The 26,108-nt window shown below is 34.4% G+C and overlaps 1 protein-coding gene across 1 annotated transcript; it reads right to left on the reverse strand.

Annotated features, from left to right (window-relative positions):
* Nucleotides 1-26,108, reverse strand: LOC106884312 (putative ATP-dependent RNA helicase DDX10). Its single transcript, XM_089347501.1, has 19 exons — nucleotides 25,864-26,108; nucleotides 24,600-24,660; nucleotides 22,977-23,107; nucleotides 21,500-21,658; nucleotides 20,077-20,197; nucleotides 18,673-18,787; nucleotides 17,382-17,484; nucleotides 16,617-16,721; nucleotides 16,025-16,187; nucleotides 14,827-14,911; nucleotides 11,947-12,048; nucleotides 11,646-11,733; nucleotides 9,486-9,574; nucleotides 8,567-8,963; nucleotides 6,937-7,062; nucleotides 5,846-6,004; nucleotides 3,314-3,358; nucleotides 1,107-1,249; nucleotides 1-463 (listed from the first exon to the last, which is right to left on the reverse strand). The coding sequence occupies exons 1-19, from the start codon at nucleotides 26,050-26,052 to the stop codon at nucleotides 316-318; spliced, it is 2,529 nt and encodes an 842-aa protein (XP_089203627.1). The 5' UTR covers nucleotides 26,053-26,108; the 3' UTR covers nucleotides 1-315.

A 26,108-nucleotide genomic window follows, 5' to 3' on the forward strand; every position in this document is an offset into this window, starting at 1 on the left:
TAATTAATAGCAATTTTAATGATAGTCCAAATATCTGAAAACACAATGTCTATTTTAGCATGATTCCAGATCAAATATTCTGTCATATACACACACACACACTATACATAATATATGTACGCGTGTGTGTCAGTTCAGGCTTATTTACAATGATTATCTTTCAGGATTTAGTGCACAGTGGGAACAGCATATAGGAGTTTTTAAATACCTGGTATTAATTTAAGCTCCCTACTCATATCCATATTTATTTTCCCAGAATTAAGTCTGAACTATTCAATAAGAGATAATATTTTAATTCTGATTTACTTATAACAGCTAACTTTGATGCATTAGCTTCAGAACAAGGTCCTCTGTGTCTTCAATATTCAATCCATCTTGGTTATAATTACCAGAGTTATCACTGTCTTTTGAAGGTGCTATATTTTTTCGTTTGCGTTTCAAAGGAGGAGGAGAAGGACTAGAGCTGCAAAAAAAAAAAAAAAAAAGTATTAAAACATTTAAAAAAGCTAAAAACAGAAAACATCAATGTCTTAATAAACATCCTGAGTAACCATGATCATTCAAAGATATCTAATGAGTAATTAAACACTAGTCCTCCAGACTACTCAATTTTCTCAGAATAAAAATGCAATGTTTCTTCTATTGCACAGGCAAAAGAAGGAATTATAAAGCAAATAATCAAATGTACTTCCTTTTCACTATGTACAATGTTTCATTCAAGTTGGAGTCTGAACTGTAAAGGTATAAGAGAGAACTAAAGACCCACTTGATTTCTAATCATGTCTTATGTATTGTAAGACTAAGTAAAGTTAAAATAGCATTTCTAGGGCTAAAGCAAGAGTGCAGTAGAGTAATGGAGATTCTTTAAGAATCAAGGATTATGATAAATTCTGAACTCTTAAATGATGCATGGATATTATGCAAATTAATCATCATATTGAAAAAAAAAAAATTCAGATTAATTAGATAATAAAAATCTATAAAAGTTGTTGAAACAATTAAATAAATAGGTTTCAGGAGATAATTCTTTAATGATAGCATAAACTAACTTAATAGTGACCCGCATAGCAGGTTTAAGATTGGGAATTAGTGGCAGTGCTACATACCAAATACTGTTGTCATCAGATTCATTAGAAACTTCATCTTCAGAATAATTTCCATCAGTGTCATTTTCAGGTTCACCAGAATCAGAATAATCGTGAGATTCTTCATCACTGCCAGTCCGCAGAACAACTGTACGTTGATTCTTCTAATAAGATTCAAGACAAAAATATAAATTAAATTTAGAGAATAGTAATTTAGAGGTCTAATATTTTTTTTATATATGTTATGGTCTCATTTTGTTCTAGGCATGTAACGGCAATACATTGAAATCAGTGCATGCAGTAAAAAAGAATTCCTCAAACATCTGATGCTTATATGCCAGTTATACCTAGCCAAAGATAAACCTCTGTACCTGGCTTTCGTTGACATGGAGAAAGCCTTTGACAGGGTCCCCCGATCCCTTATCTGGTGGTCAATGAGGAAACTAGGGATAGATGAATGGTTAGTGAGAGCTGTGTGAGCCATGTACAGGGATGCTGTCAGTAAGGTGAGGGTTGGCAACAAGTACAGTGAAGAATTCCGGGTAGAGGTAGGGGTCCACCAAGGTTCAGTCCTCAGCCCCCTCCTATTTATCATAGTCCTCCAGGCAATAACAGAGGAATTCAAGACAGGATGCCCCTGGGAGCTCCTCTATGCTGATGACCTTGCTCTAATTGCTGAGTCACTATCAGAACTAGAGGAGAAGTTTCAGGTGTGGAAGCAAGGATTAGAATCAAAGGGCCTTAGAGTTAACCTAGCTAAAACCAAAGTCCTAATAAGTAGGAAGGTAGACAAACCACAGACCCCTTCAAGTAGATGGCCCTGCTCGATTTGTAGAAAAGGCCTAGGTAGAAACTCTATAAGATGTACTCAGTGTAAGATATGGACACATAAGAGGTGCAGCAATATCAAAGGAAGGCTAACTAGGAAGATAGTTTTTGTATGTGGCAGATGCTCAGGAGCAATAAACACTGAAAATGTGCAGAGAACAACTTCTGCCATATTCCAGGGAGAAAAACTAGAAGTAGTTGATAGCTTCTGTTACCTAGGTGACCAAGTTAGTAGCAGGGGTGGGGGCTCTGAATGTGTAGCTGCTAGAATAAGAATAGCCCGGGCAAAGTCCAGAGAGCTCTTACCTCTGCTGGTGACAAAGGGCCTCTCGCTCAGAGTAAAAGGCAGACTGTATGATGCATGTGTATGAACAGCCATGATACATGGCAGTGAAATATGGGCTGTGACTGCTGAAGACATGCGTAAGCTTGCAAGGAATGAAGCCAGTATGCTCCGATGGATGCGTAATGTCAGTGTGCATAGTTGACAGAGTGTAAGTACCTTGAGAGAAAAGTTGGACCTAAGAAGCATCAGTTGTGGTGTGCAAGAGAGACAATTGCGCTGGTATGGTGATTTGGTGAGAATGGATGAGGATAGCTGTGTGAAAAAGTGCCACAGCCTAGCGAAAGAGGTAGACCCAGGAAGACCGGGGATGAGGTGGCGAAGCACGACCTTTGAACATTAGGCTTCACCGAGGCAATGACTAGTGACCGAGACCTTTGGAAATATGCTGTGCGTGAGAAGACCCAGCATGATAAGTGAGACCATAACCCGTGGCCTTTACCAGGGGTGTAGCCAGCCCACTTATGCGTACCTTTCCTTCTTTGGACACAAAACCCTGCTTGCGAAGACCTGTTGAGGCAAGTGAGATCGAAATCGAGCCAAATTCGACTGGCACCCATGCCAGAGACCAAACAGAGGAATGTAATGTAGATGTAAATATCAAACCTATTTCCATCTCTAAAGATAAAGTTAATTATTTGAAAAATTATAATAATTTTTACATTAAATTTTTCCATGATTGCATTGGGGTATGGTTTATTTTGATCAATTAATTTTATAGTTAGATGCCCTTCATTCTACCAATCTTAACTGGGAATCAGAGTGAGACTGTTTCTTGTTTAGTTAGCAAATTTAGAGCAAACAGAGTTACCTATCTTACTCAAGTGTACAATATAGACAATAATAAGATCTGGAAGCTCATGGTCAACATTCCAATATCTTAAACTGATAACCATCTTGTATAACAAAAAATCTGAGTAATTCTTAATTGCAGATACGGATCATGCTAGTCCATTAATTAGGTAAATATATAGGGGATAATTAAATTTAAAAACTAAATTAAATAGATTAAAAACAAAAAAAAAAAAAGAAACAAAATGGTTAAATCACAAGTTACCATTTTCTTCTGACGCAGCATTTCTTTTCTTTTTAATCGGATTTCCTAAAAGACACAAAGTAAAATGTAAATTATAACAGGTATTAAAAGATATATATTTATGAAGAAAGTGAAGTGAAAGGAGATAAAACCTGAAAGTCATGCATTTAAAAAAATACTATTCTGAGCCCTAAACTAGAAAAGGTGAGAAAGGATTTTTAAGAGAACATATTTGATACACAAACAGAAGTTAGTGGTTCTTATTGCATTGATGAAAAAATAAATGTCTAGGATTTAACAAACTACAAGAAAATATTTAATAATAATGGTTTTAGGTTTTGACATAAGCCAGCAATTTTGGAGGAGGGGGTTTAGCTAATATCATTGACTTCATTACTTCACTGATACTTTATTTTATCAATGTCAGTGTGCATATATGACAGATTGTAAGCATCCTGAGAGAAAAATTGAGTATAAGAAGCATCAGATGTGTGCAAGAGAGAAGATTGCACTGGTTTGGTTATGTGATGCAGATGGACAAGAATAGCTACGTAAAGAAGTGCCGTTCTCTGACTGTAGAGGTAACCTGTGGAAGAGGTAGACCAAGGACATGGGATGAGGTGGTCAAGTATGATTTTTGGATGTTGAATCTAGTGGAGGTGATAACAAGTGACTGAGACCTTTGGTGATTTGTTGTGCTTGAGAAACATGTCAAGCCAAGTAAAATTGTAGTTGTGGCCAGTGCTGGTGACATGTAAAAGGCACCAACTACACTATGGAGTGGTTGGTATTAGGAAGGACACCTAGCAGTAGATGTCCTTCCTAACAGTAGAAACCAGGCCAAAACAGACTGGAGCTTGGTGCAGCTCCCAGTCAAACCACCTAACCCATGCCAGCATGGTATGGGTTAGACGCTAAATGATGATGAATCTTGAAAGGATGAGAGGCAAAGCTAACCTTGATGGAATTTGAATTTATAAATACTGCTAAGCATTTTGTCTAACTCACTAATGATTCTGCCAGCTTGCTCTCTTAACAATAATAATGATGATGATGATGATTTCTTCTATTTGCCATCAAGAGGTACAAGATTAAAACTTTAGGGAAGGAGTATAGTAAACCAAATTGATACCAGTTCTTACAGGAGGCATTTTGTCTAGTATTCTAAATTCTACCATTGCAGGACCAGGGCAATAGTTATCATTGACTGATTAACTGTGGAATAAAAATACAATCTGCAGTCAGGTCAGATTGGGGTACAAAGAGTTATGTACCTTAACTTAAAGAGGCAACAGTATAGAGCTCATGGTCATGATACAGCACCAGTTCACCTGCACACTGTATACAATAAGTTCATTAATATTATCATTATTATTTAACTTCACAGTTAAGTATACCCACAAAGTATTACTCATAAGTCTAGAATGGTACATCTGCAACATACACAAACATTTCAGACTGCATCTAATTCAAAAACAGGCCATTTGACTGAATGATAAACATTCCTTAGATAACACCCTACAGCTCCTAGTATATAAGCTAACATGGAACCCAATTATATGTGGTCATTTAATCTGCTAAAAATAGTAGCCAAACATCCTAAAATCATACCCTACAACCCTAAAAAAAAAAGGGGACATATATTGGGTAATGTAGTCCTAGATACACTGTGGTTGAAAAAAAAGATGAAATGGTCAAAGCTGGAATGTTATTGATCATAGGGATGCTGGATCAGGGTCAGCCTGGAGCAAAAAACAACTAATACTAACATTCTGATACTTTGTATCCACTCTTGTCTTAACAATAACAACAACAATGATGGCTCCTGCTTCTCCAGACTAGTAAACTGTGTACAACTTCTGAAAAAAAAATCCCACATAATGCCCCAGTCTCTTCTCTTATGATACTGTGCATCATCACCCCATCACCCCACAAAACATTTTGCTCAATTCTTTCTCTCCAGGACTTTAAATTAATGGAATTTTCTCCCTTCTCACTTTTAATCAAAACGCAGACATTTTAGCTGAACATCAACCACATTGATGTCACCAATCCAAGAGAACCTACAAATGGCTATTATGTGCTTCCTTTTCCTTAAAGTCAATAATAATTGGTAAAAACAAACAATTTATTCCAAAAATTCATATGCAAAAGATTAAATCAGAAATATTCTGCTCATAAAATACAGCTGACTGAACACACCATTTGGTCCTTGAGTGTCTTTAGCAGAGAATAATTTGTTGCAAGTATTTAAACCAGAAACACAAACTTATTCCTTTCCTAATGCATATTTTTCTTGCCAACATTGATTTGCAGATATTCAGGCTGGACATCAGCAACATCAATACATCAATTTTTCAACTTGAGGAAGAGTTTAAAGGTTATGGTCACTGCTCTACCCACCCATAACTAACTTGTAAAAAGGAGAAAAAATACTAATCAACAAGACTGGATATAAAAACAACTTGCAAATTGGAAGAATATTTAGAAAATATTGTTCAACCCATGACAGCATAGAGAACATGTTAAATAATGATGATGTCTGTTACTTACTTTGTGTCTTGCATTTACTTTGTCATGGAAAATTTTCTTATCAACTTTATCTTCAGCCTCCATGTACATTTTGGCTTCTTCAATACTTATTCCACAAACATCTAACTGACCGATTTCTCTATTTGAAGTTTGGGCATGTTTATACATATCTTTAACAACCTGAAATTATATGAACAGAACAAACAAATGGAGCTTTCCTATATATATATATATATATATATATATATATATATATATATATATATAACAGGGAACACACTGAAATAAATATTTAAGCATTTAAGCATGGAAATTTGAAATACGGTGGAAGAGTGGAGACAAATCAATGTACCAGAAGGGGAACATAGAAACAATTAAAATATTAGTTAGTGACAGGAGGTTGTAAAATCCAAATGTAAGGAGAAATATGTAAGATTGGAAATAGGTAGAAAAATCAATAACTAACGATACACAAAAGATGTATTTGGACCTCAAAAAGACAAATTGGCTGTTGAGGTTAAACTAATGATGGTATAACATCAAAGGTATCACATGAAATGAAGAAGCTTAAGGGTATTATCATTAGTGATTCTCTCTATGAAGAGATTACGAAACAAGGTTTGTGTTAGAAGGCTGATACTTCATGGTGCAGAGAAATTGAAGATCTTCAATAACTAGAGAAAAGGAGCTTAGTTTTGTCTATTGGGTATAAAGTATAACCATAAGGTACTGAGTACAAGTAAATCAGGAAAGTATTTGAATATGAGGGTGTTTGTTGATATATGTAGAAGAGATATCTGCATTAGTATGGACATATGATACAAGTAAGAGGTGTTGTGTGGTGGCAGGAGAGGACAATGGAGGAGATGATGCAAGAGTGAGATGTTGAAAAATGCTGTAGTATATATCTGTGTAATGTATATTGCCAAAGAAAAATGGATATTGACTACAATGGTATGCATTTGTATATTTAAGCATACAGGTATGTATGTGTCTACAAACATGAATATATGTTTATTGCAGATTTTGAAAATATTTTAACAGTCAATCTATCTCTGGACTGAAATTTATTCAGAGGTAAAACATAACAAAGGCTTCAACTTTATACTAACCTCTCCATCATCATCAAATTTAATCTTTGTGTTTAACTCAATGTTTTTCCTTAAAGCACGTTTTGCAATAGAAACTTTACTCAAAACTTTCTTTTTGTTTTTGGTAACTGTTTTACTGTTGTCAACCTGAAAAAGAAGAGATAAAATATTTTACATGATTCATTCTAATATCTGATCTGTAAAACTGGAGAAATGTTATGAATCAAACTGGCATCAATAAAGTGAATATGAGAGAGGTGAATTGACTTCAGTAATCAATAACAATTAAGAACGGGTCGTAGGTGAATATAATAACGATTGTAGTTAGAGTATTCATATCCAGTAATACCAGAATAGTCATTAACCTCAGACCAATCCTAATTGAAAAGATCTATGATCAGAGGCGTTCCTACTTTGACTGTTACATCTTATTTCAGGTATTGTGTACTCCAGACTACATTATCTGATGAATATTTTATTAAGATTGTATGGTGTGCATGTACGGAGTCTGTTATTTCTGTTTAGAATACTGTTATTTAGGTGTTATTTCTAGTAGATCAATGACCACATAGAATCTCCCTTGTTGGCATGTGAAGCTCCCAAGCTGTAAATGGTACACAGATATGAACACCAATCTAAGTAGACATTGCAGAAAAGAGGAGAAGAGATGAGGTAAGATCTTGGTTAATTCAATACAAAAGCTAAGAATTAAAAATTATAGATTACTGGAAGTAGTAGTTAAATTAATATATAGCAATCAAAGAACTTATGATAAAGTAATGCCAACATTTTACATTTGGATGTAATTTCAATGGTTTTAATGGCTAAGTCAGTGTCTATGATATTTACAGGCTATCTTTGGTTTGTGAGATTGATATCGCTGGAGTTAGCAAGTGGTTCATGCATGACCTTGAGATAAGACAATGAATGCAATGGATATAGGCTGTGTAGAACTTAGTTGGCTTAGAGGAGAAGCTGCTGTAAAAAGCAGAATGAGGAGACAGTATGTCTATAGGCCAGAAGTTGTTAGTGTTGCTAGTAAGTCTGCAAATCAATCAGACTGCTATCTTTCGGATGGGCAGCTTGTATGTCTGGCAGAGCAGTACCATTGAGATGTAGCACTACTCCAGTGTAGGATTTAATTGAACATTAATAGAGAATTAGTGACAGATCAGAGCTGAATTATTTTCTGGCCCTGAAAAGAAGGTTAGTCTTTGGAATGCAATTTTAGCTGTATTATATATAAAAAAAAAATTATAGTAAGGCCTACATGTAATATGACATAGAGAGTTTAAACTGTATTGTCCCAACATAGAGAGGAAGAAGTATAAGACTGTCTCCAGAAAAAAAAAGTTAATATTTTATGATTAAAAAAACATTAAGAGTAAAGTAGCAAAAGACGACAGGCAACAAGCAATATACAAAATGTTTGAAGTGTAATTATATTTAAGATAGATTGAAGGAGAGAGAGAAAATATTGTGATAAAATTAAAATATATGAATTGAATGAAAACATGCTTTATGTTGATGATTTATAGATATGACCTTACAAGTTGATAGTTTAGAAATACAGGCATAACCTTCATAACAGCTCATGGCAAAAAGCCTTTTATCATCGAAATTAAAAGAATGGATAAATAAATAACTCTACCTCCTTGGTTACATTTTCAACTGGCTCAGCAGGAATTCTTCTTTTAAAGGTCAGAAGGTCATCCTCATCATCATCACAACCAAACTGTACAGAAAATTTCTCCTTATCACAGTTAGAATTGCCTTCAACACTAGACCCAGATGCTTCATTCTCAGAATCACTACTTGAACCACTTCTGGTTGATATGTGATGTTTTGGCTGAGGTTTGACCTGTTTTTTGTGCTTTTCTTGCTCACTTTCAGAGTCAGATTCATCTGATTCAGTAGACTGCATGTCATCACTCTCCTCACCGTTGGAAGCAGCTTTCTTGACAGAATTATCAGCTTCTTTTTTTAAGCGTTGTTTCTCTTCTTTTTCCAAAAACCGTACACGTGGAATTACTTCTAAGCCTAGAGAGCTACAAAATAAATTAATAGATGAGAGACTAAAGTAAGACACCTGACTGTAAAATACTTATCTAAACAGTGTCAGTATGAGAGATTACAAGGATGAATGATGAGTCATTGACTTATAAATATTTATAATTCAGTCCCTCCCTCCAAAATTTTGGGCCTTGTGCCTAAAATAGAAAAGAATATTTTAGAAGGCGGCGAGCTGGCAGAAACGTTAGCATGCTGGGTGGTGAAATACTTAGTGGTATTTTGTCTGCCTTTATGTTCTGAGTTCAAATTCCGCTGGGGTCGACTTTGTCTTTCATCCTTTTAGGGTCGATAAATTAAGTACCAGTTGCATACTGGGATGGAGGGGGGTTATCTAATTGACTGATCCCATCCCCCAAAATTTCAGGCCTTGTGCCTAGAGTAGAAAAGAATATTAATAATCCAGTGTTCATTATATAAATTTCTTAATAATTACAACTAATTAAGAAAACTAAATTATGCATATTTTATAGATGACTTTATTTGTTGATTATACATACCAGGAAAAGTTTCCAAGATCCAGATTTTTCACATCAAAAATACTTTTGTTTGACATCAAAAATACTGAACGAATATATGAAATAAAGGCCTGCAATCAGAAAAAAGATTAGGAAAGGACCTTTAAAAAATTGAATACAAGGCTGGTGACTAAGAAAGCGTCTGTAGCAACTAAGTCCAATAAATACATCACTGTTTATTTTAATGTAATAAAATGGCCAGGTGATGAAATGACATGTGATGTATTTACTGTGATGCAATACACTGTAAAGCAAATCATTATTGGTAAATTCATTGACATGTTTTTATCTGCAGAGTAAATATAGTGCAAAACATTAGAGCTTTTATTCAGTGTAAATACATCATTTTTTTTAACAATAAAAAAGAAATTCAAAGATAAAAATAAAATCTATATTAAATTTACTGAATCTCTCTCTCTCTCTATATATATATATATGTGTGTGTGTGTGTGTGTGTGTGTGCAAAAAAACAAGTCAAAGTTACATTCAAAAATAGAATCACAAAAAAACCTCATTTTATCAGCATCATTCTACTCAGCTTTCATTAACAGCTATCAAATCTGAGAGTGTTACCTATGATAGTAGACTAGTACCTGGACCATAAGAAGATTTACTCCTCATTTATCAAATGCTATATAAATTGAAATAAATACAAGCCTATGGATCTATAGATATGTGAAAAGCTATCAATTTTAACTAGTTTTAGAAATCTTATAGTAATATTAATTTCAAATTTTGGCACAAGGCCCACAATTTCAGGTGAGAGGTTAAGTCGATCCCAATGTTCAACTGCTACTTATTTACTGACCCTGAAAAGATGAAAGGCAAAGTCAACCTCAGCAGAATTTGAACTCAGAATGTAAAAATGGACGAAATAAGCATTATACCTGGCACGCTAACAATTCTGGCAGCTCGTTATCTTAAATCTTATAGTAATATTAAAACATAAATCAAGCATCACACTCTGAGAGTTAGATGCTGCTATCTCATCAGCTACAGTGCCATATCTAGTTTCTAAATAATATTCATCATAGCTCTTCACTGTAAAAAGCTACGTATGTTTAAATCCTCAAATTCCTGTGGTAGGAGTATACATTGCTATACCTACATTATAACCTCCGTTTCCAGCCTCTCTCTCTTTGTCAAGCTACAATTAACTCACAATATAACACCATGTGACTGTAGTATAAATTGCTTTATTTGATGCCCTCGACAAATGTTTGTATAACACTTGATTTTATATGGCAGTTACCAGCCTTTTATCTATCAACTGAAATAATGCACTATTATTAAGCATTGTCACCATCATCAATTTACATCTATTTTACATGCGATATGGTCTGGAAGTGTGGTCACAATCTGAGTCAGTTCTTATTCGGAGATTCTGCTCTCCTATGTGGGTTAAAGGATCATATCTCACTTGTATGTTCTATTTTTTGTTTTTATGACTAAGGGCCTATTCAAATACCAACAACTTTACAGATTGTACTGGATGCATTTTACAAGCACCAGCATTAGAGAAGTTGCTATGTCCTCAACAAGAATAAAGGACCTTCTTGATGCTACATCAACAGAGATAATGTAGCACTACTTCACACAGTGTCTTGCATACATTTTATTGTGGCATCAGAACTAATGAGTTTGTCTTATGCCACAGAAGACTAGGGTCAAAGCAATGAAACCAAGAGAATGAAAAAAACAATGATTGAAATGAGAAGGTGCTGGAAATAGTAATGAAAGAGAGAGTGATGGTAGCTATGCGTTTGCTGCCAGGGATAGAGAAAGAGAGAGACAGACAATAGTAAAGATGCGTGATGAAAAGATAGATGTCAATTATTGGTTACCTGTGGGAGGAGTGATGTGTAGCAGTACACAAGGATAATGGTGAGGTGTATCAGTTGCAAACAAATTTGATCCATTACTCGTTAACACAAAGATTTGTGATAAGAGAGAATAGATTTAATGTCTTTTATTAGATGGTTGGCATTAAACATTGAATATGAGAGAAAGAGAGAGAGAGATATGACAAGGTATGGAAAAAGTAGGTGAGGGGCAAATAGAGACTTAATAGAAATATAATGGGCAAGAGATCCAACTGTAGATATCACAGATATATATGAATGAACAATAATTCATGAATACCTTTTTGGCATTATCCTTCATTTCAGTATTTTCTGCACACTGTGATTGCAGACGAGGTTTAATATCCCACAACATTTTAGGATTCACTCTGTAATAAGAAAGAGAGAAACCATAATGAATATGAATAAACATAAATCTAGGAGGGTTTCTTTATTTTGATATTTTAACTCAGCCTTTTTATGCCGGCATGGGTTAAATTCAAAATGAAGGTCTTTTAATAACTAAAGATTTACAAAAATTTTCTATGGTGACTTTGATGATAATGAGAGACAAAGTTCAATGAAATTTTATTCAAACTCACTGTATCTTTTTTATTGGGATTTTCTTTTTCTGTAAATTCTCAATCATTCCTTGCTCTTCACTGGGCAACAAAAACAATAAGGACTCACCATTCTTCTTGTATCTGGAAATCATAAATGAAAGCTGCTCTACAACAATTTAAGTCAGAACGATATGAAATGGTGCTATTACAAACAATGACCATGACCTGTGAGTCACAGAAACAATTATTTCAGTGCATTCTAACATTTGAAGGATAGCGACATACTTTTGCTCATTAAAAATTAGATGACACTATAAATATACATTCTTTCACATTAAATACTGTATAGCTACAGGTGAGAGTAAGCTTACATGGAAAAAATAGGTCATGAATGCTTGATTTTAATTTGCAAATGTAAAATATCCAATATAAAATATTCTGGCCTTGAACAATATCACAACACTCAAGGTAGAAAGCACTGAAGTTCAAATTACAAAGACTTCACAATACATTCTAAAACAGAAACAAGAAACACAGGAGAAAACAAATTATTCATTCTTACAGTAGTTCGGTTTTACTTTCATAAAATCTTGGGTTCTGAAGAGACTAATGTTGCAATTTCCAGTGTATTAAATAGTTAAGAGAAGAAACATTCTTCAGATAAGAAGTTAATATATAAAGTTTTCTAGAAATACTAGCAGTTTTAATCAGTACATAGCAGATTAACTGAAGCAATTACACAATGGAATGTCTTCAGCAGTGCATATATGCCCATGTCATACATTGTAATAGTAACTGTAATTTTCCAACAGTGGACTCTATTTAAATTCCAGTTGATTATTACCTTTGAAACCTAGTTTTCAAAAAAGTTAAGACTATGGGAAAATATCAAACATAGGAGTAAATATTTTAAACAAATATAGCCACTAACAATGTGAGTTGAAGATAGCAGAGTTTGCAAATACTAACATTTTATGGTAACTAGTTCAATACTTCAAGTTTATGCCTGAGTCAATAAAATAAGAACCAGTTATATAAAATTAATTAATTATTCCATTGCCATTTATTAAAAAGGTAGAGTCACAGAATTGATAGCACACCAAACAAGAAATACCTATGGTATTTAATAACGTTTCTTTATATTCAGAGTCCAAAGCCTGCAAAGATATAGTTTGCATTTCATCCTTTTGAAATTGGTAAAAAAAAAATACCAGGTAAGTATTGGGACCGATATTATTGATTGTATCTCTCACAGAACTTGTGGTTTTATGTTTATGTTAGAAACCATTGTTAATACTAAATTCATCACATAAAGAGTGAGAATCTCTTTGGACTTGATCATGCCACATCCTTGGTTAAAATGCTTAGTAATTCCTACTGATACTTCATTCAGTTAACCATTTATCCAGACACAAAATAAAGAGAGGGTTCAAGTTGAAAAATAAAAACAATCTTATTTTTGTTGAAACATGAAGAGAACTGCAGAAGTACCAAATGAGAAGAGTCACCAGTCTGTCCCAGGTAAAAAGCAAAACCTCAAAAACATGAAAGCAGTGCTCTCATGTGGCCACAGCCCATGGGCTGGAACAAGAGATATGTATGTATATGTATGCATGCATCAACCAAAAATGAAACTTTTGATCAATGATTGACTCCCTGACCCGTTTATAAGAGCAGTAACAACTTGTCTAACACATACCAGCATGGAAATGCAGATATAACACCATGACAATCATGATAATATATATATCATCATCATCGTCGTTTAACGTCCACTTTCCATGCTGGCATGGGTGGGACAGTTTGACTGAGGGCTGGCAAGCCAGAAGGCTGCACCAGGCTCCAATTTTTGTGTGCCACCGGCACAGGAGCCAGTCAGGCGGCACTGGCAACGTCCACACTCCAATGGTACTTTTTATGTGCCACTGGCATCAACCACGCTTGAATGGTGCTTTTTACATGCCACCATCATGGGAGCCAGTCAGGCAGCACTGGCATCGATCACGCTGAAATGGTGATCACACTGAAATTTTGTCAAAAACGTTAAGAATAAACCCTGTTCTATGTGACATATTCTACCAGTATCAGAAGTTTGAAAGTGTTTAGTTAAAAAAAATTAATCAAATAATCTGTAAGTCAAAGTTGACCGCAGCGAAATTTCAACTCAAAACATAAAGACAGATAAAATACTGCTAAGCATTTCGCCCGGCGTACTAACGTTTCTGTGAGGTTGCCGCCATAGAAAGCAAGCATTCATTTTAGAAATATATTCTTTATTCTTATTACTTAAGCGTTACTTCCTTACATGAAATTTCGTAACATTTTACCTCACAACTCTTTTTCTACTAATTTTTGTTCAATGCGACTATGATTCTGAATTCCTCATGCACTTTTCTATCATTTAAGCCTAAGAAAAATATACTTTTAATTTAAAATTAAAAAATTTATGTTAATTGAATATCTGCCTCACTGCCCCCCTCCTGAGATTGCAGATATTTTGCTGTAACTTTTTTTTCTACTGAACCAAATCTCAAACTATTTATGCCAAAGTGTAGCTAAGGAGGTGTCCTCTTTAAAACTATTAACAGTTTGCAATTTAGTTGAGAACTGAATTAGTAGTGAAGCTTGGAAGCTGCTGTGATTGACGAAATGGTGGACTTAAGCATATATTCAACCACTACTGTGGTTGAATGATATATACATATACATATATACACACACACATATATACATGCATACACACACACACACACACACACTTTATTACGTTATTTCCCAAATGACCTAAATTTGAAATGCTTAAGAACAATTCAATACATCAAATGTAGTTGTCCTACTTTTCCAAACATAAAACCGCTTCTGCCACATAAATTGCTAATGAAATTAAAATCAGAAAGGACAACTTAAATTGAATCTTACCTTGCTGTACGCCCAACTCTGTGAATGTAAGTGTTAGCATCTTCTGGACAGTCAAGTTGGATGACCCAGTTCACTTCAGGTATATCTGAAGAGAAGAAATTAAATTTTCAAAAGCTAGTGTTGCAGATTAACAAAATGTTAATAGTGATTGTGAAGCTATAAGTCCAAACTTTGCTACAGTAAAGTTAGAATAAGAAAAGAGTATATTTGGTTACAATGATACAATATCATACTAACAATTGTTACTTTAGGTACAGGATTACCCCACTCATTTTCAAAGCATAAAGAAATAAAAAATTTTTACGGAAATTAACAGATGCATTCAAAAACTGAGTTGCCAATTTTGATGTATGGGGTATCAAAGAATTCAGTAATCTTTTGGCTACCAAATAAATTTTATTTTCATTTACATATTTGCATCACAAAAATTTAACATTATAATCTTTCTATAAGTCAACTATTGCAAACAATATTTTATACCACGACGACGACACTTTTTCTATATAAGTGTGTACCTTAAAAGACATCCATTTCTCTATATGTTATGAGGAAATACAGTCACTCACTTTCTGTCTCTCATACACATGCACACATACATACAAAAAAGCTGTGCCGATTCTGTCCATAAGAAAGGAACAAATAATACAATGTGGCTGTAGGTCACAACACCCAGGCAATACCGGGATGCATTGCTAGTTATATATAAAAACACAAACTCCTTAAATAACGAAGTAATGGCACCAGCAGTGTTTACGTATAATCACAATTTAGGTTAGTTGAAATATGTCTGTCACATATTCCAACATGCGAAATACTTAAAGCAAATGATCATAATTTAACTATTAGTAGTTAAAGTTTAAAACACTTAAATAAAAAAACAAAGAAATAAAATGAAACAACGTAACACATGTAAGATTAAAACATAGATGCTGGACAAGAGAATTACATGGGCATAAACCTTAATAGAACCACGTCATTTGCTGCACAAGGTACATAACTCAGTTTGCATCAGTTGACTTGACAGATAACACGTTTCCTTACTTTTTTCAAAGATGAGTTGTTCAGATTAGAAAGTCAGTCAATTGCAAAAAAACTGTTGCTTCAACAAAAATCATCCAACTCATGATCAAATGAAAATATGAATATAAAACAATACAAAATAACAAAAGGAGCGTTTTCCTCCTCTTTTTATATTTACCAAGTCCACGAGCTGCAATGTCTGTGGCAAAGAGAACAGCATGTTGCTTGAAACAGAACTGTTGGAAGACTTCCATTCTTTTACGCTGTTTCATCTTGCCATAAAGAGCATGAAGTGAGATACCTGGCCGCATGTGACACAATGCCTTGAATATATAGCGAACCTGTCATCAAAAAAAAAAAAAGAGAACGAAAATAGGTCAATGATGGTGGATGGAGGATAGGGTGTATGTGAAGTTACATGGATTTACTGGGTGGAAACATACAGGAGCAGAGGGTAGAAAGTAACAGAATTGAAGATAAGAAGAGAAAGTGAAAGAGAAAGAGACAAGTAGAACAGAAACCGTGAGGAGAGAGAAGAAGACTGATAAAAGGAAACAATATAAATCTGAAATAAAATAAAAGGAAAGAGAGTAAGGAGACATAATGGAGATTAAAGAAAAAATTAGTGTGCAATTAATCATATGACAAAAGAATAGTCTTGGAAAAAGTTACTTGAACTAGAACTGAACTTGATTCACAGAGAATTAAACATTTCACCATAGCATATCGGTCATCAATGAAATGTTAAAGTGAAAGAAGAATTAGCCTACCTGACTGCATGTGCTCAGAAAAACAAGAATTTTTTGTCTTAAATGTTTCTTCAGGAAAGACCACAGTACTGTCATTTTGTCTTCTAGTTCACAGGTTATATAACTCTGAAAAATTGTTTTTAAAAATCAATAAATAGCATACATATAACTCACAAAATTACAACAGCACCACATGAGGGTGAAAACATACAGAAATGCAGTATTATATGTGTTTCATAACAAGCCAATGAAGGAATCTCGGCATGGTTACTCAACTTGCTAAAACACCCTATCATCTTAAAAATGGAAGAATAAATTTGAAAAAAGGAAAAGAAAAGATTGAAGAAAACATGACCAAGATGGGGAATTGAAGAGAGAGTGATGAATGAAAGAGATCCAGAGTGAGAGGGTGAAGGAGATTGAAGAGGGAACGGCATGTGTGGTGTGAAGGAGGAAGGAGTGTTAAGATGGACAAAGGAAGATGGAAGGAGTAATGGATGGGAGAGTGATGAATAACAATAACGAGTGACAGAGGAGAGAGAAGTGTAAGAAAGAGTGATATACAATACTAAAGAAGAGGGAGAGAGAGAGAGAGAGATAATAGTGGGGATTGAATACAGACAGATACAATGCTATCCCACATTACATATGCAGCATGACAGAAGAGCTCTAGAGTGATAGCAAGGAGGCACAGTAATAGGAGAGCAGATGAATGATAGATGAGAGGGTAACGAAAAGAGGGAAGTGAGCAATAAATAAAAATTTCATGCTATAATAAGCATTTACCTGAACCAGCTGTGAAGGTGTGCTTTCTTCGGCAAATTCATCAACAGAGATATAAAAGAGATTGTCCTTGTTTAAACTGAGACGAGCAAGATCTTTCACTGACCTAAAGGACAGGAACACAAATAGGAGTATTACAAATTTACTGATGACAATTATTGTAATAAAGCAATTTAGTCATTTGTATGTTAATGAAATATGCTTGGGTGGAGCAAGGAAGACATAAGAAGAAGTAGGTGCAATATTACCAGTGTAATTATGTTGACTTCATAAGACAAATAACTAAATGTTTCTACTATCAAAAATATAGAAAGTGGCATATGGCAGAGAAATGGAGCAGATACCTCATGGTATTCAGCAGCTTTCCTTTATGTACTGAGTTCAAATCACATTGGGTTTGAAATATTAACCATGTTATTTGTGTTGTTGACTTCAGAAAGATGAAATGCAAAAGAAACTGATGTAAATGACTGATCTCCTCTCTTCAAAATTGCTGGCCTTGTCTAAATTGGAAACCATTATTACTATTATATTGCAATTTGTGATAAGCTTCGTTGGTTACAGGCTTTCCAATGAGTCAGTGACCAGTCCATTGCATTTCTGACAGCAATGTCACCTTGAGTAACGTATCTTCTATATGGTCTTAAGTTGACCAAAATCTTATAAGTGGAATATGGTAGATAAAAATTGTGTATAAGCCCATTACGACTGTTCTCTTCTTGGGTGCTAGACTTAACTGTTACCCCTTTTAACACTACTACCTAGCTCTTGTGTACCTTTAGCAGGGCACTGCATCTCCAGGCTTAGGGTGATTCCTCTCTTACCTTCACCACTTTAGAGGCCCTGAAAATATAGATATTAAACTTCCTCCCTTGCGAGAGAAAGAGAGGTGGTGAGGTCTACTTTTCATACTGAATTTTGTTTTGTTCATTCTAAACTCTAGACCAAACATTCCACAGAGCTGCTGCTTCATATTCCAACTGTTCTGAATTTAACTCGCCATGGAGATGAATCAATTACTTATGTTATATTTTTACTTTAAAAACTTTTAACCTTCCAATACCCATCATTCATGTAAATTGTGAAATTCATCACTATAGATTGTGGGCAGGGAGTTCATTCCTCATTTTTAAGATAACTGTTTGGGGAAAACACTAAACATGTCAACCCTCAACATTTGTGGAGGGCTTACAAAGAGCATGAGAACAACCCATCTTCCAACTCAAACAAATAAAATAAAATAAATAAAACCTCACAAAAGGCAACATACATGAAAAGAATAATTAGTCCTTACTTTGTCTGTGTGGCAGAAAACAATAAAGTCTGTCTGGATGGAGGTAAATTATCCAAAATGGCATTCATTGTTTCAGTAAATCCAAGGTCCAGGATACGATCAGCTTCATCAAGAACTGAAAACAAAGTATTGTCATAAGACTGTCAGGTGAAATGGTTCAGAACTTTTACATGAATGTGGTGGAAATGGTACAGATGGAGGAGTTGTCAGATGCTTTATATTTTTTTGAAAGTTTCTTTCCTGAGTTCAAATTCTTGTCAGGTTTAGCTTTGACCAATCATTCCCAAGTGAGACAATTAAATAAATACCAGCCACATATTGGAGTTTATTCAATTGACTATATTATCCCTTCACATTAAAAGATTATGGACAAATATAGACATACATTTACAACAATTCATTAATTTCTTGAATGGTTTTGCATAGATTTTTCTATGCTTAGCAGAAGCTGACCAATATAAAGTGTATAGAATTGGTAGACAGGAAACTGTTGGAACCTGTTGTATGTGTGAGGTGGGAACAGTGCTGGGGAGACTCCAGTATGCTGATGATCAGGGTCTCAACAACAAACAAGTTGATGAATTATTGGACAAGTTCCAAATGTGGAAACAGAATTTAGATTCAAGAGACTCAAGTCGATTTAGTAGTTTTAGTGAGCACATAAGTTAAATACTACTATCAACTGGAATGTAACTATGTAGGATATGTGGAAAGGGAGTATGAAAGAACCCCATACACTACAACCAAGGCAAACAATGTGGGCACAAATGGTACAGTGGACTCTCAATCATGCTGATAGATTTCATATGTAAAAGATGCATAAGAGTAGCTAGCAATAGCATCACCCAAGAAATGAAATCTCTGAATTGTCCACAAAACTCCTTAAAAGAAGTTAATAGCTTTTGTTACCTCAGTCATCTAATCAACAGTGGGTGCACAATTTGCAAGATTGTATGGGAAGGAGAATAAGGAGATGGGGAGGCAGACTGCCAAAATGGTTCGGTTTGAAGGGTGGATGAGCAAAGAACCATGAGCTGGGGAGGATAGATTGATGAAGATATATGTATATGTACCAGTAGGAATTTGATAATCTGGCAATAAGACCAAAGTATAAATATTACATTTATCAATACATCTCACCCACCTACTTTTCATGAACAATCCTCAAATTAAATGAGTCTCTTCACTAAGTGTGCTATGCTCTCTCTCTCCCTAAAAAGCTTCATTCTTAAAATGTGTCAAGGAGAGTTGTCTTTTTCTTTAGATCAAAGGTAAAAATATATCCCTACTGGCTGCAAAATAAAAACCCACTAATTTCACTCATTGCTCCAAATAATTATTATCTTAGAGAAAGGTTTTCAATTAACACTTTTCTTCAGATAATAAAATATAAAAGTGACTTACTGAGTATCTGCAGGTTATGGGCATTAAAATTAGGTGTCTCATCCATGTGTTGTAGGAGTCGTCCTGGAGTACAGATGACAATGTTAGTATACATGATCTGCTTGGATTCCTCTTTTAGGTTCTGTTCAAATATATAGATCAACAAACAAATGTAGAAATATATATATAAAGCGATAAACACAGAAAGATATAAGTTATTTTAGTTTCTTTATTGATAAATTACAAGCTATAAACTTTCACATCAAAATCAATAAATATTTTTTTAATACTACTTTATCTAAGCAATTGCTTGGATTTCAAGTTAACCCTTAGTCACATAATGCACAGTCTGAATTGTCCTTGCAAAACTTTCATGCAGATCAGGCTTCCTTATTAACTTATTAGTAGGTGAAATAGCTGAATGGAAAAAGGTATTGGAATAATATGTTTTGAGTTCGAATTCAATAAGAAAAAATGAAATATCCTACATGCTCCATTTGCACTAACTGTTGCAATTAGGTATTAAATATTTTTGAAAATGATCTATTAGTACAAAGAAAAAATTATCATGCACTTGCTTAATTATGACATGGGAACTTCTACATGGCAGAAATAGCAACCAAACCTTCCTCAAATCAAACAACCATTTTGAACAAAGAAAGAAAGGTACATTGGATAATGTAGTTTGAGATAACATTAAAACATGGCTAGAATGTTTTCAATCATATCTCTGTTTAATCAAGATTGACTTGAGACTAAACAACAGTAACCATCTGAGATGTGCACACCTATATAACATATCCGACCCATGGGTCATTTTAATCCCACAGTAACTTTGAATTAGAAATGTACCGAACCTTAACTGATATAACTTTAATTCCTACTATTGATAGTACATCACATGTCTTCAGATAAATAATTTCTAATCAAGCAGAAGTTACACAGGCCAACTATTCAGCTGTTATAACAGGATCCCTCTTTTTTTTATTAGTCATGAGAAGAGAGAGACAGTGCCTATGATCTCTGCAGATCCTGTCATAGTAGCAAGATCGATGTAGTTGATGGTAGCCTAAACATTTGCAAGAGAAACATGTTTGGAAGGGAACTAAGATTTGGTTCAAATACTTGCATGATCATTTTTGATCTGGCCTGACACAAGGTACAAGTGATATTATTGAAATCTGGTATTTATTTTCAGCATAGACTTGTGATAAAGGCACCCAAGGACCAAGTGATGTTAAATCAGGTAGCATATTAGGCCTACTACACTGGTAATAAGGGTACCTCAAACCTCATCAAACAAAACAATATATATATATATATATATATATATATATATATATATATAATAAAACATTTTAAAAAATATCCAGCAAAGAATATGCTGTAAGATCAAAATAGGGAATAATGATAAAATAAAAATAGAAGAGAACCTATTACTTACCATCCCACCAACAGTTAGACCAGCAGAAAAATCATGTTGTTTCCCAAGCCGTCGAAGAACTGCAAAGGTCTGATAAGCGAGCTCTCTAGTTGGAGATATAACTAGGGCACCTAATCCATCGAGATTAGTCCATTTTTGGCAGTAGAGACATTCAAGAAGCTGAAGAACAAACATAGTTTATATTTTATAGTAAAATATTTACTTTAATGTTGTTATGGTTTCTCACCAATAATAATGGTTACTAATTTAGACACAAGTCCAGTAATTTTTAGGGGAGAGGGTTAGTTAATACTATCAACCCTAGTACTTGACTGGTACATTATTTTATCGGTTCTGGAAGATGAAAGACAAAGTTTACCATGACAGGATTTGAACTTGGAATGTACAGGGACTTAACTAAATATCAGAAAACATTGTCTGGCATCCTGGAAAAGCAAGGCCAGTATGTGAGAGAGTGAACTGGATGTAGAGGTTACCATTGTATCAGTTATGCTAGATATAAAAGCTTTAACAGGGTTCTACTCTCATTATAGGCTTGATGGATGGACATGGACTCCTTGTTGAGTTCATCTACTTTTATAGACAAGTATTGTTTCTTTGTCCTATCAGGATGTTCTTTCACACTTAATATAACAGGATGAGTGATATTATTAGTTTATTCACCTATGATTTACATGATTACTGCAGCAGATCATTTTTGATCTGGCCTGACACTTGATGCAATTTACAAGTGATATTATTGAAGTCTGGCATTTATTTTCAAATCCGTTCTGAAATAGAGACGTTAGAATTGAAATAAGGACCACATTATTAGCACCTTTACAATGTTCAAAGGTCACAGAAGAAGTCAGTTTCAGTACTACCAAGTAAATCAAACACTTTAAATTTCATAATGCTGTTACTGCTTTTTTAGTTTAGTCTGAAGGAAAACTGTGCCATGGCATATGTCAAATGAACCTGTGTAGAAGAGAGGGTATGCAACATCTAGTCCAAAGCAGGAGAGGATGTTGTAGTGGCAGTAGAAGAGTTGGAGAGCAGAAGAAACAGTGTATCAATAATCAAGTGATGACAGTGTCAATTTAGCTTTCTACTGAGAAGCTCGATGAACTGAGGCATTGAAAGATGTCTGACCAGGGCTACTTAATAACACTGACTACAGGATCTCCTGACTTCATGGTTGGTTGCTTATCACAATACTGATTTGACCATCTGCTGTTCTCATTGTAGTTCAGTTCCTTAACCCTTCAGCATTTAAACCAACCATATCTGGCTCACATATTCTATCAATTTTATGTTCACTCCGGCAATATCATTCTCAAAATATGCAATCACATCACTGAAATTTAAAAGTTATGAGATAATGCATGATCAATTTAAAACAATGTGAATAAAAAGCATTACATTTGAAAGAGTAATCTGAATGTTAAAGAGTCAATGAGTTCAAAAACAATCTACCCAAAATTAAAATTTAACTTACAGGAATAAGAAAAGCTAGTGTTTTGCCAGATCCAGTTTTGGCAGCTGCAAGAACGTCATGTCCCTGCAAAGCAATACCTATGGATTCTTTCTGAATTTCTGTTGGCATTATGAATCCAGAATTTTTTATACCTGCAACAACAAAAGAAAGTAATTAAATAGAGTCACTCTCAATATGAATCATGCAGAATTAATTTAATAAACAGCATGGTGCTTAATGATGGATGGTAATAATAACTTTTTACCTAAGTACATGATTATAAATTTTGGAGAATGGGTAAGTGATTTGATTAACTTGACTATTTGACAGTTTCTCATGTTAGTGACCTTAAAGGGTGAAATGCAAAGTTAACCTCAGTAAGATATGAACTTGGAAAAGAAAGGAATGAACTAATTAATAGTATTTTATCTGCTGCTTTACCCCACTTCATAATTGATAGTAATGATTTCATACATTGGCAAAAGGCTACGCATTTTGAAGAAAGATTGCAGATTTAATTAAATGATGGACACAGCAAAGTTGACTCGGGCGGGATTAAATAATAATTGTTTTTAACAGAAGCACAAGGTCAGAAATTAGGAGGACAAGGTTAATTGATTACATTGACACTTATTCTTGATTGATATATTATTTTATTGTCCAACCCATGCCAGCATGGAAAACAGATGTTATATGAAGATGATGATGACCCTGAAGATATGTAAAGCAAAGTTGACGTTGGTGGGATTTGAACTCAGAATGTAAAGAGCCAGAGTACATAATGCAAAACATTTTCCTGATTCTCTAATGATTCAACCAATCTATTGAATTTGGATTAAAGAATAATGATCTCTTTTAACCAGGCACAAAGATTATTGATAAGATTACACTTGGGTTTAAATGTGTGGTGAAATATTACAGAGAAACTATGATGCCAGGCTCTTAACCACATAGTAAAGAGATTGAATCATCTAGACAAGGTACATAATTATGCTTCACACAGAATTCATGGTTGAGAAGTAGCACCTCCAATTGATGGATAAGAAATCAGCACACAGGAAAGGCAGCTAACTGTAAAGACACCTGTTCTAGCAATATGCAAATATAAACACATTGCATTCATGTAGTAGAGGCAAAACAGCTTGGCTGAGCCCATTCATGAGAATAATCAAATTAATCTGTACAAGTTAACAGAATGCTTGTTATATAAAACCTATTCTTAGTGCTGGAATACAAAGCCTATACTCTTGTGTTTTGTTTTGTCCTATATTCGTTTATGTTTCTAAATGGCAAAGTGAAATTTGAAAGAAATTTGGCAAGTCAACAGTGTAGAGGCTCTGTAGTATATTTATAAGATGCGGAGGCAGTGCCCTAAACGTTACTTCAACCTTCTAAACTAGTCAAATAAATGCAGTTTGAACTTCTACAGAAGTAATGTGTGCAGGAGGAAGAAAAGATTGCATTATGGAGTTTAAGGGGAGATACAATACATATGTCAAGAGGAAAAGTGGGGACATTAAGTGAGTTAAATAGGTGGCCAATAAACTGTAACTATATCAAATTAGTTATATTTCTCTTTGTAATTGAACTTTAGGATGAAAATCACAATCTTAGGTCTTTATAATATGAAAATATAATACAAACCAATTTGAGTGCTTTCAGACAATGGGAAGTCTGTAAACTTCCTGATAGCAGTTGGGTTTAACTGAAATAAAAGATAAATATTTTCAAACTCATATTAAATGAAGATGTGCTGCATTGCAGATCCATCCAATCCTAACCATAATGAAAAGACAGATGATGACGATCATATTCTTAGTAACAGCCGCAGTACTGTGCTCCTGGTCAAGTCACTTTATTCTGTCAGTCTACTTAGCCGAAAGAGTGACTGACAAGGCAAAAAAAGTATCCAACTGACATTAAACATCATAAGCACCACTCTGAGACAAAAAAGGATCCACAATCTCACCAACAGGATAACATATCTATAGCTTGTCAGCTGTTATTGAAGGTATTTGTTTTAATAACTATGTATATATACATATATATGGAAAATGGTCTAGCCAACCGAAACTAGTGTAGAAAATTTAAATAGCAGAATCCAAGAAAAGTAGTGTTGGGTCTGCATCAACAATTAGTAAGTTCAAAATGTTAATAATGTGGAATACATTATTTTGCAATGCAAAAGTCTAATGTTTTGAACAGATCACATTAGTAACTGTTGGTGTATGTCTGATGGTGGATAAAAGAATTGTGACAGGAGTCTAGAAAAACTAAGAGAACAAAAGGCATTCATAAAAAAACTGAAAGCAATCACAAGCAGCAATGGTTTTCAACAAGTGAACTGGCAAAATAAAATGTAGTGTTACAGACTTGGAGAGTTAAGCCAACCTCTTTGTGGGCTATATTAGGCCCACAGCTTTGCTATGTCTAAAGGAACCTGTGCCAGAATTGTACAGTCATTATATTGCTGCTATTTTCGAGGCTTCCACCTCACCCCACTCTGTTTTTCGGACCCACAAAAGGGTTTTGTAGCATATTAGGATGTCACAGGAATTCATTCAACGAAAAAAAAAAAAAAAAATTCCAATGATTCCGGGACGGTGGTGGATCCCCCACCCTGCCCCACCTTTTCCGAACCAAAATAAGGGATTTGCAGCATATTAGGAAGTCAGGGTACATGATTCCACGTAAAAAATACGAGTTTTTTTTTTAGTGAAAATCGTGCGGGTATTACTCTTAAAATTTACCAAACAGCCAAATTTACCAAATTTGAAGAGAGTAATAGGAAAAGATAAACATACAAAATCTGAACGTACTGATTATCTTTCAGTATTACGAATTTCTAAATCAATAAATAATTGATATATCATAAATAAACAAATTAAAACCATATGAAATAAGTTACTTGATCATATTTCTCTTTTAGAGCACTAATTTCAGCATCAATATCTTTAAAAGACTTTGATGAAGTGAGTAATTCTTTTCGCTTCTTTTCTCCTCTTTTACCAGCAAATTCCTTGTCTTTTGGTCTTTTGTCGCGTGGATGTTTTTTATATTGAAATTTTCCAGCATTTGTACTTCGATCAGGAAACATTTTTGCAACAAAATAACAAACTCACGTGTACGAAGACATTTGTATAAAAGAGTGAT

Source organism: Octopus bimaculoides, chromosome 2 (assembly GCF_046866305.1).
Source record: "Octopus bimaculoides isolate indiv1 chromosome 2, ASM4686630v1, whole genome shotgun sequence".
In the NCBI taxonomy this organism is placed as follows: domain Eukaryota; kingdom Metazoa; phylum Mollusca; class Cephalopoda; order Octopoda; family Octopodidae; genus Octopus; species Octopus bimaculoides.

What these genes read in the sequence shown, in the direction of transcription:
- LOC106884312 (XM_089347501.1), bottom strand. Translation starts at nt 26,052, where the DNA reads ATGTTTCCTGATCGAAGTACAAATGCTGGAAAATTTCAATATAAAAAA. An exon ending in TAAAAGAGAAATATGATCAA is followed by an intron (nt 24,661 to 25,863) that starts GTAACTTATTTC and finishes CTTTTATTTCAG; the next exon opens with TTAAACCCAACTGCTATCAG. An exon ending in AGAGTTGGGCGTACAGCAAG is followed by an intron (nt 12,049 to 14,826) that starts GTAAGATTCAAT and finishes TATGATTTCCAG; the next exon opens with ATACAAGAAGAATGGTGAGT.